The sequence below is a fragment of the Apium graveolens genome, unplaced genomic scaffold, assembly GCF_009905375.1.
Source record: "Apium graveolens cultivar Ventura unplaced genomic scaffold, ASM990537v1 ctg3615, whole genome shotgun sequence".
Lineage (NCBI taxonomy): Eukaryota > Viridiplantae > Streptophyta > Magnoliopsida > Apiales > Apiaceae > Apium > Apium graveolens.
This window is the reverse complement of record NW_027418180.1, coordinates 17,818-32,605: the sequence shown is the minus strand read 5'-3', so window position 1 is coordinate 32,605 and position 14,788 is coordinate 17,818. Positions and strand designations below refer to the sequence as shown.

Genomic DNA, 14,788 nt, shown 5'->3' with positions numbered 1-14,788 from the left:
AAAGAGATCGGACAAAACCCATTGATCCAAAATTCTTCTTCACTCATGAACTTCAGCAAAAGGGAGAGATTGATATTTGTCAGATTCGTTCATGTGAAAATCCAGCAGATTTGTTTACAAAATCACTTCCTACATCTTCGTTCGAGAAATTGGTGCACAAAATTGGAATGCGCAAATTTCGAGATCTATTTTGTTATTCATAGTCATGTCAAAATGAGGGGAATTATAATACACTCATTATTGCACGTGAAATACATGTACTCTTTTTCCTTCACTAGGTTTTTCCCCAAGGTTTTTTCTTGTAAGGTTTTAACGAGTCATGTAGTTGTACGAGTCATCTAAGGGAGTTTTATGATATTATTGCATTACTCTTAACTTTCCAAATGTCCTTTGGCCTTTCACTTTTATCTCATTCATTAACACAAACTCTTGCTTTTCACTTTTCTAGTAACATATGTTTTGGAAACTTATAAAAAAACTTGCATATACATTCTCTTGCGACATTAGAAATAATGAAATTTTAAGTTCTTTCTTATTCTCTCTATTTTTATATTATATATTACATAACATATAAATCATTATAAAAAAATTATTATAAATCACATAAATAGTAAATATAGACTAAAGATATATGATACAATTTTTGAAATCTCATTTAAACTTAATAAAATTGGATAAGATTATTTATTAAATTAAATTATTTCCGATTAATACTACAATAAGTATATATATAATTATTAATTATCTAATTAATCACAGGAAGGCACGTCGAGCAAAAGGCCATTTCCATCTCTTAGAACACCGATGGCCGCTAACATCTATACTACTACTACATATCTGCATTACACTGATTATGACTGTTGTTGAGGTCATTGCTTACATTTCGTGCATTTGAAGTTCATTTGCTTGGAAAATATATTAATATGATCAAGGTGAAATTTTGTATTTAACAGATTCATAATCAAAAGTAATTTATCATTAGAGAATAAAATATTATTTTATTAAAAGTGAATTTGAATTTCTCATTTTTCTTCTCATCTTACCTTCATGATATTTATCTTTTATAAAAAAAATCACCTTAAGGATGAAAAGCACGAAAGACACTCTCTAAGCTTTATAATATACAAAGTGATGATGATCACACTGCAGTAGGTAATATAAACAGTTCCATAGATCATTTAGTACAAATACAATCCAGCATTGAGAGCTGGATATAGATACCGAATAAGTCTCTACATTAATGAAAAGGTAGCAACAACTGAGCACGAAATAAGCGAAAATACTAGTTTCATTTAACCATTTCTTCGTTTATATAGAATCGTGGTTCTATTGAAGGGCACAACAAACTCTTATTTGCTAATGCAGAAATTTACTGGTCAATAATACAAGGGAAAAAAAAGAACAAATTAGGTTAATTTCTGAAGCAATTAAGAGAAGAAACTTCAAAGCCAAATCAGGTGACTAAGAGCTATGTTAATTAAAATAGTCCTACAAGCCACCATTCCTGATATCAATAGCAAAAGGGCTAACAAAGGTCTTGTCGTAGTATGAATATGGCTCTGACATGTCTACCGGATGAAAGGGCCTCGGGTCAAAGACTATTTCTCATTTTCCATAAAAAATGTTAAACGGATTTTGCCAAATGAGCTCCTCTGATCATGTAATTTATCGTGGTAAGGTGACGATTTACATGTCTTCATCTTCTTTGGGGTGTGGCAATCTGGCGGATTTGTGTTGTCCGAGCCTCACTTCAGCAATGCGGTTGAGAAAAAATCAACATTAGCCTGACTCATGTTTTATCTGACTCGTGTTTTATGCACTATGGAAAGAACCTCCGTACGAAAGGAGTGACAACTCTGACCCACCCATTTTGTTAACAATACTCTGAACTAACCTACAAAAGGCAGAATTATTCCACTACAATTAGAACACTTGCAATACAAAACTTTGATTTATAGTACGCGTCATATATGGTTGTCTCAATCAGACAGACGTGTAAGATGAATAAATAACACAAATCTGGAACAAATACGATCTCAACCTCTGATTATTTGCAACGGGGAATTTGTAGAAATAACATGAAACTTACAGGCTACAGCTAGATTAAAAGCCAGAGCATAGTCACATGAAATGAATTCGCATGAACAAATTATATTTAGCAACGGCAATTACTACTGGCATGATATTAAAAGCCAGAGCATAGTCACATGAAATGAGTTCTCATGAATAAATTATATTTACAAACAAAGCTGCCCACATTTTAAGGATACTGTACTTGATACGAAAGCATATAATAGAGTAATCATTATTTAACACTTGGTAGATACACAACAAAAATCAGCCAAAAATAACCTTGCTGGAATTTTAAGAAAGACACTATTCGATAACACTCTAATGATTACTTTGTGTCGATATCAAAGACAAGAGAATATTACTGCTACACTAATATTTCATGAATCATATCTCTAGTCTTTCTATATTCGTACTGGTTTAGGCCTTTGCCTAGCTAAGGCTCCTATTATTCAGAGTCCTTGCCGTAATAATATTCTTTACAAACTATGAAAGCAAGCCCGACCAATAAACGACAACCTTAGTCCATATTGAGTATACAGTAGAAACAACTAGAGTCTTTAAACTTTGACATAAACAAAGAATTTAGAATATCTTGTACAAGAATATTGGCAAGCTATTTGATTCTATATTTGTATAATCTTAGTTATGTCCATGTGTATGTAAGGCTACTATTATGCAGTGTGTCAATGAATTATCTATTAAACAAGCATAACAAGCATGGTGGTTGACGGTGATAAATTTAAAGCATAAAGTAAAAGAAACTGGAGTCTTGGATTTTGACAAAAAAGCATGTCAGCTTAAAACAAGCCCATCTAAGCTTGAACAGAAGATTCAAAAATTGTGTGGGTATTTAAATTTTTGCAAAGCGGCCTAAGAAAAACAAAAGAATAAAAAGATTGTTACTAGCCTGTTTGAACATTTAACCCCCCCCCCCGGAAACCCTACAAGTCTGTTCAAGATTATATTTATTGTTTAGTATTAGCGATTGCATCATTTATGTGATTTGCCATATCATGCATTGGTAATAAGAATTGGAGCAGAGATAGTATAGGTGTAGGTAACTCTGACTAATCACATGGAGTGATGGAGTGAAGTTAAAACCAAACTTCCACCTAGAAAATTCTGTACACAGGGCCACAGGGTAGATGTAGCTAGAGTATCAACTAACCTGTTCGGAACTCGAACCAGAAACCTTGCATCCTTCAACAAATTTTTGCAACTTCTCCGTTTCACCAACTGTTGAAAGCCAATCTGTGAGAATTTCCATTGTAATATAATCAGGATTGCAAGCCTGTTGTGTCATTTGATCCATAAGCTTGAGTGCTTCGTCCAGCAAATTTTTGTCATAAAGGCCTTTGAACATGGCATTGAATGTGTTGGTATTTGGTTTAACGCCTTTGACATTCATATCATTCAATAAAGAAAGAGCACCATCTACTTTGCCTTTTTTGCAGAAGGAGTTGATCAGTATATTATATATTACATTGTTAGGTGGAATACTTGTAGTAGAACACATCGATTTAAACAATATTTCCGCTTCATCAAGATTGCCCGCCAAACAATATGCATTAATTAGTGCACCATAGGTAACAACAGTGGGCATAATACCATCATGGACCATCGTCTTCATTATTCTGTGAGCAGATCTGAAATCCGCATTCTCACTGAAGTATGAAATCAAAGTGTTATATGTAACATTATCAGGTTTAACATCATTGTCTTCCATATCCGCAAGTAGCTCAACAGCTTTATCATGTCTCTTTCTTCGGCAAAACCCACCAATTAAAACATTGTAGGCCACAGTATCTAACTGGAATCCAGCTGCCTTCATCTTTGATACAATAAAGCTAGCATCATCCAACCTCCCAGCATTTGTCAGACCTGAGATCATGGTGTAATAAACTTTTGCATCTGGAGAACAGCCCGTGTCTAACATCTCATCAAACAATTCCGCGGACTTCTCAATATTGTTTGAGTTGTTGAAAGCATTAATCAAACTAGTATAAGTATTCACATTCCCTTTCAAACCTTTCACCTGCATTTGTCTGAAAAATTTGATTGCCGTATGGACTCTCCCATGCTTACAGAAACCATCCACCAAAGTATTAACTGTAATGATATTAGGCAGTATCCCCTCCATGTTCATTTGGTCAAAAAGCTCATTGGCCTTATCAAGTTCTCCAGCTTTACAAAACCCGTCAATTAAACTATTAAACGTTGCTGTATTAGGCATGCATCCATGCTTCAATTTCATCTGTTCCACCATTTCCAAACCTTCTTCTTGCCTCCCCACTCTGCATAGCCCGGCAATCAAAATATTGTGCAGAATAATGTCCGGTCTTACCAAAATTCCCTCACTCCCATCAACCATCTTCTGATACACATCTAACGCCTCATCTACTCTATGGAACTTACACAAATGCTTAATAAGAATCCCAAACGTCACAACATTAGGCTGAATCCCCTTATCCTTCATCTCCTGCAAGAGCAAATTCATCCTCTTAAAATCCCTCACTCTCTCCAACGACGTCAAAACCGCATTACAAGAGCCAACAATATCCACACAACCTAAATCCATCAACTCATGCAATAACTCCCACGCCTTACTCAAATTCCCATTCCTACACAACCCAGTAACCAATTTACAAAGCCACTCTCCTTTAATAAAAACCCCAATCTTCCCACATTTCAAAACCAACTCCGCAATCCCCTCTTCCGTCACATTCCTAAACCTCGATTCCCGCCTCATCAACTCCGCAAACACGAAATCCACAGTCCTCCTCTCCACCCTACCCTTCCCATTCCCATCAAGCATTCCATCAAACACCTTCAACGCATCATCAAACCGCCCGCCCCTCATCAACCCATCGACAACCACATCCCCCAAAACGCCACTCCTCGCCTCACTACCGACATAATTATACACACTCAACATTTCCTCCGTCATTCTAGCTCTACTAAAGAACCCAACAAGCAACATAACAGACTCTTTCGTAAGCGAAATTTCACCCTCTTTACACATTTTAAAAAGCTCTTTAAGCTTTTCGACAATATCGGATTGCGATAACCGTAAAGAACCCGAATGAGAAGCTAGCTCAAGAATGGCCTGGAAAGTGAGGGAAATAGAAAGTGGGTCCGGGGAGTGAGAGCGGAGGAAGGTGAGGAACTTGAGGGCAGCGCCGGTGGAGCCCAATTGACGAGTGATAGAGAGATATGAAGGTGGGGAGAGAGAGGAGAGGAGAGTGAGGAGATGGGGTTGGTTAGTTGTGGTTGTGTAGTCATTTTGGAGGAGAGTTAGAACCTGGGTTATGATGTGTGGCGGTGGGGTGATTGTAGCGGTGGCGGTGGCGGTGACGGTGGTGGTGCAGTGGCGGAGAAGTGAGGGTTTTAGGGGTGGGGTTTTGGGGTTTAGGAGAGGGAGGAGGTGTATGTGCTTTGATTTTGACACAATTGATCTCATGCTTTTTTGTTGTTCTGTGTTTCGGCCCTGGTAAAACTACTGCTAATTTTGTATACTTGAATTCAACTTATTATAAGTGATAACTGGCCTGGTCTCGAACTTAACGAAAACACATTTTCGTGCACTTACAAGTTCGCTATTATTGAAACAAAAGTTTAGAGTTTAGACGAACCTAATTTACAGTGATTGTCAAATTAAAGTTTGAAGGAATTTTATTTATTCGGGGTCTTCGTAGAGGAATTTTTTATATACAAGAACAAGAACTACATGAAAGCATAATCAATATGTACTTGTTCAAACACTACACTGGCAAGTTGAGGGTACATGGTTATATTTGTATATCAACTACTCATACTAGGCAGGTTATGTGCATCTCAAGTACTCTGTAATGGATCACTTTCCTTGGAGAAAAATTAGATAAATGCCTGCTTCACAACCAATTGCTAGTTACATGACTCACTCTTCTTCCGCTAATTACCATTGCTGTCTATCACTACCATTAAACACCGATATCAGCGTAATTTTTCTTACAATGGAGCTAATGCTTTTATTCAATTCTGCATTTCTGATACAAAACCAATACAGAAACAGGGAGTAGAAGAAAGATAACTCTAAGATAATTAGATAAATGCCTGTTTCACAAGTTGGTTCTCAGCATCGACTAATTACTGATTCAGCTCATTTCATTCCGTAAATCATCTTATTTGTCGACAATATTATTCAGTGATCTCCATCTTTTCAGCAGCTTCAGCTGCTGCAGATGCTGCATGGTCCAATCCTAACTTTTGCAACTCTTTTGAGAAACCATCAACATCATCACTACTAAGTTTGTATGGGCTGTGGGAAGGACCAGGGAACAAGCCCTTTGTTACCTCTTCCTTGTACTCTGTAAGAGCTTTATTGATTGCCTCTCCAATTTGTCCGTATTGCTTACAGAATTTTGGAGTGACCTGTAATAGGTGGAATGTTCCATTGTAAGTATAGTTTTACATGTTATTTAGATATACATTTGTATTTATGGTGTAGTTAGTAGGTGTGAACTGACCTTGGCATGGTGCGGGTGTTGCATCATGCCCAGTAGATCATGGTAAACCAGCACCTGCATCAACAACAACTATTACTACTTGATACCCATGTAACAAAGTTTTCTTCCAGTTGAACAAAGTTACCCATGTAATAAGCATAATATTTTTAATTTCCAGAGTACAAAAACAATATAGATCTTGGATTATTTAACAAAAAAGTAAAACAATCTTGCATTATTGACAACTAAAATATCATGTGCATTAAAAAGAATAAAAATATGACGGTGAAAGAATTGAATACTGCATATTGCAGTAGATCCCTGAACGACTAGCTATTAGGTAAACAGATAATGTTACACAAACGTCTAGGCTAACGATGGACAAGCAAAAAGAGCAACTGATAACTAGAAAGGCAATAAATTAACGGGTAATTAAAAGAATTTTCTTATGCATTATCATTTTTTAGGTAATTGAAAACAAAAACAAAAAAAAAAGATGGTCTAACTTCTGGTTGTCCTTTGCATGCAAGGTTTTATTTGCCTCGTCCAACTTCAATTACGTACCGGAAGTTGTTGCGATGGACATCGTACAAACTAAATATGTTTCAATGCTGTCTATCATGGAAACCTGGTGTGGCATACTTCGGGCAAACACATGACTCAAATTTAGTTTGAACTGGCACTCGGGGTAAGGTAATGAATCTGGTCTCAACAATTGCAATAGACTCTACAAGCCAATTTAACTCCGCCACTGTTTATTTTCAACGAGCTAGTAGCTGGCATGGAGCTCCACTTAATAAGATTTAAAGTATGACCAGTTTGCAGTTGATCTATTATTTTAAAATCAAACAATATCATTTTAGTCTATGGTGGCAATAAAAGGACAGAGGCATGATAGCGTACTAATCTAATTAAGTGAGTAAAACTACTTGAAACTACTCTTGCATGATTTGGAATATTAGTTGTCATTCAGATTGCAAGCATCTACATCTGATATTTGCAAAACATCTAAATTCTTTGATGTCCATGAATTTGTAAAACATTTCATTTATACACAAACGACCTCAGTTAGGCCTAATCAATCAAAAGAAATGTAAATGACCAGAAAATTATTTCAATCAACTAACCTGACCACTGCAATATGGACCAGCCCCAATTCCAATGGTAAATATTTTAAGAGCTGATGTTGCTGCTGCAGCCACAGGTGGAGGCACACACTCAAGAACAACAGAGAAGCATCCAGCTTCCTGTAATGCCATTGCTGTCTCCACAACCTTAATTCAGCATAGTAATTAGTACTTCTTAAAGAAACACTTAAATATTTACATGAACAAGATATAAATACACATTGGAGATACCTTGATAGCACTAACAACATTTTTTCCTTGAGGCCTAAATCCCCCGAGAACACTAATTGCTTGAGGAGTAAGCCCTACGTGACCTATAACAGCAATTCCAGCATCAACAATAGCTTTTGCAGCTGTAATTCTTGAAGGTGATCCGCCCTCCAGTTTTATTGCATCCATGTCTCCTTCCTTCAATATCCTGACAGCTGTATCAACTGCCTGCTCATATCAAAACTGCAATATCACAACCGTAGCACATTTCAAACTATACTTCGGATTCTGAATGCTCAAAAACATAATCCTGCTAAGAATGCAGCAGTGCCACATTAATTTGTGTTTCTAACTAATTAAATACAGTAGAAAAAAATTAATAAAAAGTTTAGGAGTGCAACATGCTCCAACAGTGACACTATGAAATAAAACTATGAATAAACATTGCCACATTTGCAGCTTAAAAGGGCACGTAAAAACGAAATACAAAATTTCGTCCTAAATACTCTTTTATAATGTGTAGTTCAAACTTAGGTAACTATTACTTCTTATTCAGCTCAATAGATGTCTGGGGAGTGCTTTACATGGGTGTTAATCTTGTTTATGCAGTATCAGAAACAAGATTATTGACTTGGACACTACATAAACAAATCTCATCGGCTAGCTTGATTAATTTGAGTATTTAAGTTCCATCCAATAAACTTTATGCATTCATAATTAACAAATTTCCGTAAATTTCAAAACTACAAAATAAGAAACAATTTACTAGTATAACCACCACAAACATTTAATACTAAAAAATAAGAAAGACAAAAAACAAACACCTGTTGAGTACTAGACTCATAACTACCAAAAGGCAAGTCACCAACAAGAAGAGGCCTTTTGGCGCCACGGGCAACAGCACGACAATGAACAAGCATTTGATCAACAGTAATAGGCAAAGTGGTATCATGACCATGAACAACCATAGAAGCAGAATCTCCCACAAGAGCAATGTCAATTCCGGCGTTATCGAGATGAACAGCAGAAGGGTAATCATAAGCTGTGACCATTGTTATAGGCTCGCCCTTACGGTGTTTTTGGCGCAATTGAGTAAGAGTCACTCGTTGGTTTGGGCTTTGGGATTTTGGGCCGCCGTAGACGGTGTTTTCCGGGATGTTGCTCATGCAACGGACGGCCGTGGAGATGAGAGATAGAGATTTCTTGGGTTTTGAGATGAGGGAGGATGCCATGGTTGTGACTTGTGTATGTGTTTTGAAGGTGTTTTAGTGTGTGTTTTTGAAACTCGGTAGGCAGTGGGGATGTTGAGTGTGAATGCAATACAGAGACTTGTCAGTGAAACTGAAATGAGTTAAATCTTGTTTCAACAGAAAACATTAAACATGATTTGCGGTGTTTTCTACATATGGGAAACCGAGATTTGGGTTGTAGGCTTGTAGCACACGTTTTTTCTGATTTTTTCATATATACCAACCGCAGCTTCTTGCTGAAAAGCAGTGAAAAAACTGTTCGATAAAATTTAAAAACTATATTTCGGAAAAAATTTTTTGCCTAAAAGTTGTCGATAGAAATAGCAATCCCCCCATTTTAGAAATAGAAAAAGCAATTCCCCCATTTTAGAAAAAATTGTTTTCTGTTGTTGCGGGCAGCAAATACTGATTTCACCCTCAAAACTTACCAAAAATATCATTATTTTTAATTTTTGTTCATCAAAACATGTACGTATCAAAAAAATTACCAAGCAGTCATCTGATTTTTATAACATCACTTTTTTAGCAGCACTTTTTCTAATAGCACAGTAATTTTTAACAGTTATCCCAAACAGAGCCTTATACTATTATTCTCCCAAACAAATTTAGAAATTTTAAATCTTTTGATTCAAGCAAAACAAGAAAAAAAATGGGAAAATATTAGACACAAAATAATGAAGAAGGCCTTCATACAAGGGTCTTTTATGAGAAACAAAAAAAATATTTATGAATATAAATTTATTATTTAACTTTTTATATGATAGTAGCTTATATAAGGGGTAGTGGTCTTTTTTATCACAATTAAAAAAAATGATTCAAAATAATATGATTCATGAAAACCTTTTATTATTGGGAGAAATTTGTAACAACGCGAATTTGGTGGTTGCTGAAATTACGGAGTAAATTATGTTGATTTGAAAATGATATCACGACGAATGCGAATAATACGGGACGAAAATTGATGAATCTTGTAGCTAATCTTACTTGATGATTCGTAGAAAGCCGGAGGAATAGTGTGTATTATTTCTAATTCCAGACTTTTGATTATCCGTAAACAAGATGCCTACGTACCCTTTTACAGGGGTTCAAGTCACACGTAGTTCTTGGAGGATAAGTTATCCAGATAGGTTTGGGTTTGGTCAGGTTCATCAAGGCCAAGGTTCATTGACTATGGGGCCGTCCGTAAAAAAATCCATATATGTACATGGCCCAAGTTCAGTTCATTTGTACTAGGCTGTCATGGCAGTAAGCGGAGATATCTCGTTGGTGAGGCACAAGAACACCTAAAGGCCTCATATGCGACCCCTTAGAGTCTGGTCATGTGATGTGGCATTGTAGAGAGTATGGCCTCACATGCGACCCCTTAGAGTCTGGTCATATGATGTGGCCTTATAGAGAGTACGTGCGATTGCTGATAATCTGTCCCCGCATAACGATCCTTCCTCTTATGTGATTCCTTGAGGTCTTGGTCATGGGTTTTCTAGTCAATGGAGAATAAATAGTGTAAGTTGATAGTGATGTGACCCTTTTGTGATAAGGTAGCATGTTCTTACTTCTTCTCTTGTAACTAAGATTAGTTTTTCATAGAGATATTGATGAGAGGCGACCCCAAATTGGGATGGGTCTCATATTCGTTGTTTAGCGATGTGACCCCTAGATGATGGTATGCTCACTTGTCTGTAAGATTCGACTCCCAACCGAACTCATGTCTCCTTTGGATAGTGACGATAGGTGACCTTATTCATGAGGCCTCATGTCTTCGTGTTTTCCGTGTTCAAATGATCAATATTCATCAATTTTGAAATGGTTCAGATGCATGCACCTCTTCTTCTTTAGATTCATCATTTGAACCTTCGTTTGAACTGTGAGCAGAGCTCCAGTTAGGACTAGAATCTCCATCATCATTTTCTAAGGTAGATAATTTTGTGAACCTGGACCCAGTATTGTTCCATAACCAACCCATATGCCTTCGATTCCAGTCCATATATAAGTAAAACCATCATCCGTAATCCAAATCCAAGCTACAACCAAGTAATACTTAATTTATTTTGCTTGAACAATCTGTTTTGCTTAAAAATCTAGAACTTTCAAGATACCGTCATAAGTAGTGCACCATGCACTACCCCTAGTTCCTTGTAGTAATTAAATGAAAAGGGAACCTTAAATAAGCGTCAGCTAGTTTCAACCAACCTTCACCTGAACCTCGAAGCTTATGTGTTCATATTCATTGTAAGAAATAATAGGTATGGTAGGAGAAACAACTACCATATATAATATTCCTTCCAATAAATACTGTATAATCCAATTAGCAGAACTTTCTAAATTTAGTTGTCTGATACCGCGATGAGGTTCCATCAACGATCCTTCCGGTAGAAGCCCTTTAACTGATACGGTGAGGAAATATGAACCTTGGATCCTTCAGAAATTCATAAAGTTTACGAACCAGAACCTTATTTATATTCCCATTTGTTTCGAGATAGGTACCTTTAGAAATCTCTATAGTCGTTAACAACAGCTCTTTGGGGGAAGCTACCCCTTGCCATTTCTGACGGAGAGGTCATTTGTAGCTCCCCGCATTCCTTCCTCGAGGTATTCCAAGATCCTTCACTCCTAGTAGTCATTAAATATAAAGAAAGTCTTATTCCACTACTTACCAGGTTTAACCGACATTTAACCTTTCATTAAGTGACATACAGCTTCAATTATGAACTTTAAGCCTATCTGAGCATGCTCGTTGTAGGAAACAAGAGGTGCCATAGGAGAAATATTCATCAGTCTTCATCCATGGTTATGCCAAATTACCTTTCCCTGGAGCTGGACATCCTAGGTTTAAGTAGTCAAACTTAGATAAAAATATATTCATAGATCCTTCCAGTAGAGGCTTGCTGCTTGTAAAACTTCTAGCGTATACACCTCTATATGTGAGGGGATCTTATGACCTCATTGTCCTAATTTTCTTCCATATGAGTCTCCCTCTTAGCTGCTTGAATCCTCTAGTTCAGGTGACCTCCCATCATTGAACCTCCCGTATGAGAACCTCATATTTCGATGCCTCTAGTAGGTGAAGCTTCTTGACTTTTGGAATCTTCTCCCTGAACCTTATCTTCCAAGAGGTATGCATCTTTATGTGTGTCCAGGTCCTTCTATGCCTCCTCGCCCATGAGGTTTGCATCTTCATATGACCTTCTCTGGTAGCATCCAAGTTTTCATGCTGCTAAGTACCCTAGAGATTCACATTCTCGACTTCAGCTGTGTTCACTATTTAGGAGGTTCATATCCTTATATATTTTTTCAGGTCCTCCTGCGTCTCATCATCTAGGAGGTTCGTGCCCTCATATGAGCCTTTTTGTTTGTATCCAAGTTTACATGTTACTCATATAACCAAGAGTTTCATACAATTGACAGAAATCAGCTTCAGCTGCTGCTCATCAATCAGGTGGTTTATACAGTTGACAGAAATCAGCTTCAGCTGCTGCTCATCAATCAAGAGGTTTACCCCTCGTCTTTAGGTTCAGCTATTTTCCTCCCTTATGAGCTAAAGCATGGTGCAAACCAGACATTTGTTCCACGATTTCCACGATGAGAACTTTTATAGTCAGTTACCTCGTAGCAGTTGAACCTCCAAGATGATGTTCTTTTTTGGGCTTTAAGAACCTCTGCCATGAGGCAACCTTCAGATTGAGGTTCCTTTTGTCTTCTGCTCATGCACCATTCACCAGAAGATTCCCCAAACACTTTTGACTTCCATTAGCAGGTTAAAGTTTAGCTTCCCGTTTGACGTTCTATCCAACTGACCATATAATTCCATCAAAAAATTGAGGTTCAGCTTCACGCCTGTTCGTCAAATACACTGTTAGATAATAAGTGTAACATAGAGGGGGATGAATGTATTTTGGATATTTTTAAGCCGTTTTCAATTTGTTTGGTTTTGTGAATAAAGTAGATAAGAAATGCAGTTATATTATGTTAGCAGAAATAAAACAACAAACATAATATTTCAAAACTCACTTAATTTTGTATTAATATTAAGTTAGGTCTTGCTACAAATCTTGGGTTCTTTGTAAGTAAAGAACCCAGCTTTTATCTTGAGAGAGATATGTTACATGCTGATTTTCAATGATCAGAAGAAGCTCAGGATCTGGCTGCATTTTAGATGTCATCAGTATTTGGTAAGTCAGGATTTGACACATCATCAGTATTTACGTGTCATCGGCATCTAGAGGCGGTCATCTATGAAGATTGATTATGTTCCTTAGTTTGAGGGATGGATATCTATTACGTTATGAGTTATAGGACTTTATATATTCAGTTAAAGATATGTATCATTTTCTGTTAGTAATTGATAATTCATATCTTAGATTGATTTGTAGCAGCTGTGTAACATATAAACATAGTTTAGGTCATTACATAGTGAGAATCTTGAATATTGTACGACCTAGCAGCTCTCAAGAACATCAGTATTTCTTGAGAGAGTTTGTAACAGTTTTTATCAGAAATATAAAGAACTGTTATATTTTCACACTTGTTCGAAACATCTATACAATTGTATCCAACCCCCCTTAAATAATTGTATTATTACTGGGCAACAATTGGTATCAGAGCAAACTGATAATTTACTATCAGAAACAATCTAAACATGTCTCTGAACAAGTATGAAAGTATCAAAATCCCCATTCTGAAAAAGACTGAATACCCTACATGGAAGGTAAAGATGTTAATGCACTTGGAAGCTACAGATCCGGACTACCTCGACGTAATCAATGATGGACCTTACAAGCCAACAAAATTGATACCTGCAACTCCTATTGTTGATGAACACCTTCATTTAAAGGAGAAGAGAGAGTGGACACCAGAAGAGAAAGCCAATGTGCTGAAGGATGCAAAGGTAAGAAACATTATACATAACAGTCTTGACTCTGTAATGTCAAACAGAGTTATAGCCTGTAAGACTGCCAAAGAGATCTGGGATGCCCTTGAGCCTCAATGTCAAGGAACCACAACCATCAAGAAGAACTGAAGGGTTGTTCTAATTCAAGAATATGAACATTTTGAGGCCAAGTCTGATGAAAGTCTCATTGACATCTATGATAGGTTTCCCACTCTATTTAACAATCTATCTTTGGTGGGAAAGGTGTACAATCTGGAAGATTCAAACACCAAGTTTCTGAGAGCTTTGAATGAGGAATGGGAGACTCAGACTTCAATCATATGACATCAGTATAATTTGGAAAAAAGTCACTCTGGATGAAATCTATGGCATGCTGAGAACTCATGATTTGGAAGTCCAGCAAATGAAAGAGATTAAAAGCAACAAGGGCAAATCAGTTGCTTTAAAAGAAATGTTAAAGCTTCAAAAGATAGGTCAGTTGAAGCTACAAGGAAAAAGAACTATCTGCCTGAATCAGATACTGATGATTCATCATCAAATCCTAATGATGACACTAATTCTGAAACTGATAAGAACATGACAGATTCTGGTGTCATGCAAATGGATGCAATGATAGTTAAGGGCTTCGGGAGGATGAAGTTCAGGAAGTCTCAGAAGAATAGAAGCTTCAGGAAGAAGTTTTTTGGAGGAGAAATGAAGCCTTCTGGAAGAAGAGAAGTAAATGATTTTAAAGCTGAAAAATTGATAGATCGATGA

General features: G+C 36.8%; 2 protein-coding genes across 2 annotated transcripts; both read right to left on the bottom strand.

Annotated features, from left to right (window-relative positions):
- Positions 1-1,270: 1,270 nt before the first annotated feature.
- Positions 1,271-5,696, bottom strand: LOC141701234 (uncharacterized). Its single transcript, XM_074504919.1, has 2 exons — positions 3,242-5,696; positions 1,271-1,894 (listed from the first exon to the last, which is right to left on the bottom strand). The coding sequence occupies exons 1-2, from the start codon at positions 5,531-5,533 to the stop codon at positions 1,874-1,876; spliced, it is 2,313 nt and encodes a 770-aa protein (XP_074361020.1). The 5' UTR covers positions 5,534-5,696; the 3' UTR covers positions 1,271-1,873.
- A 349-nt stretch (positions 5,697-6,045) lies between these two features.
- LOC141701235 (3-methyl-2-oxobutanoate hydroxymethyltransferase 2, mitochondrial-like) lies at positions 6,046-9,305 on the bottom strand. The gene is made up of 5 exons (XM_074504920.1): positions 8,719-9,305; positions 7,916-8,122; positions 7,685-7,831; positions 6,579-6,632; positions 6,046-6,483 (listed from the first exon to the last, which is right to left on the bottom strand). Exons 1-5 carry the CDS (start codon positions 9,124-9,126, stop codon positions 6,250-6,252), a joined length of 1,050 nt encoding a protein of 349 aa, XP_074361021.1. The 5' UTR covers positions 9,127-9,305; the 3' UTR covers positions 6,046-6,249.
- Positions 9,306-14,788: the final 5,483 nt, after the last annotated feature.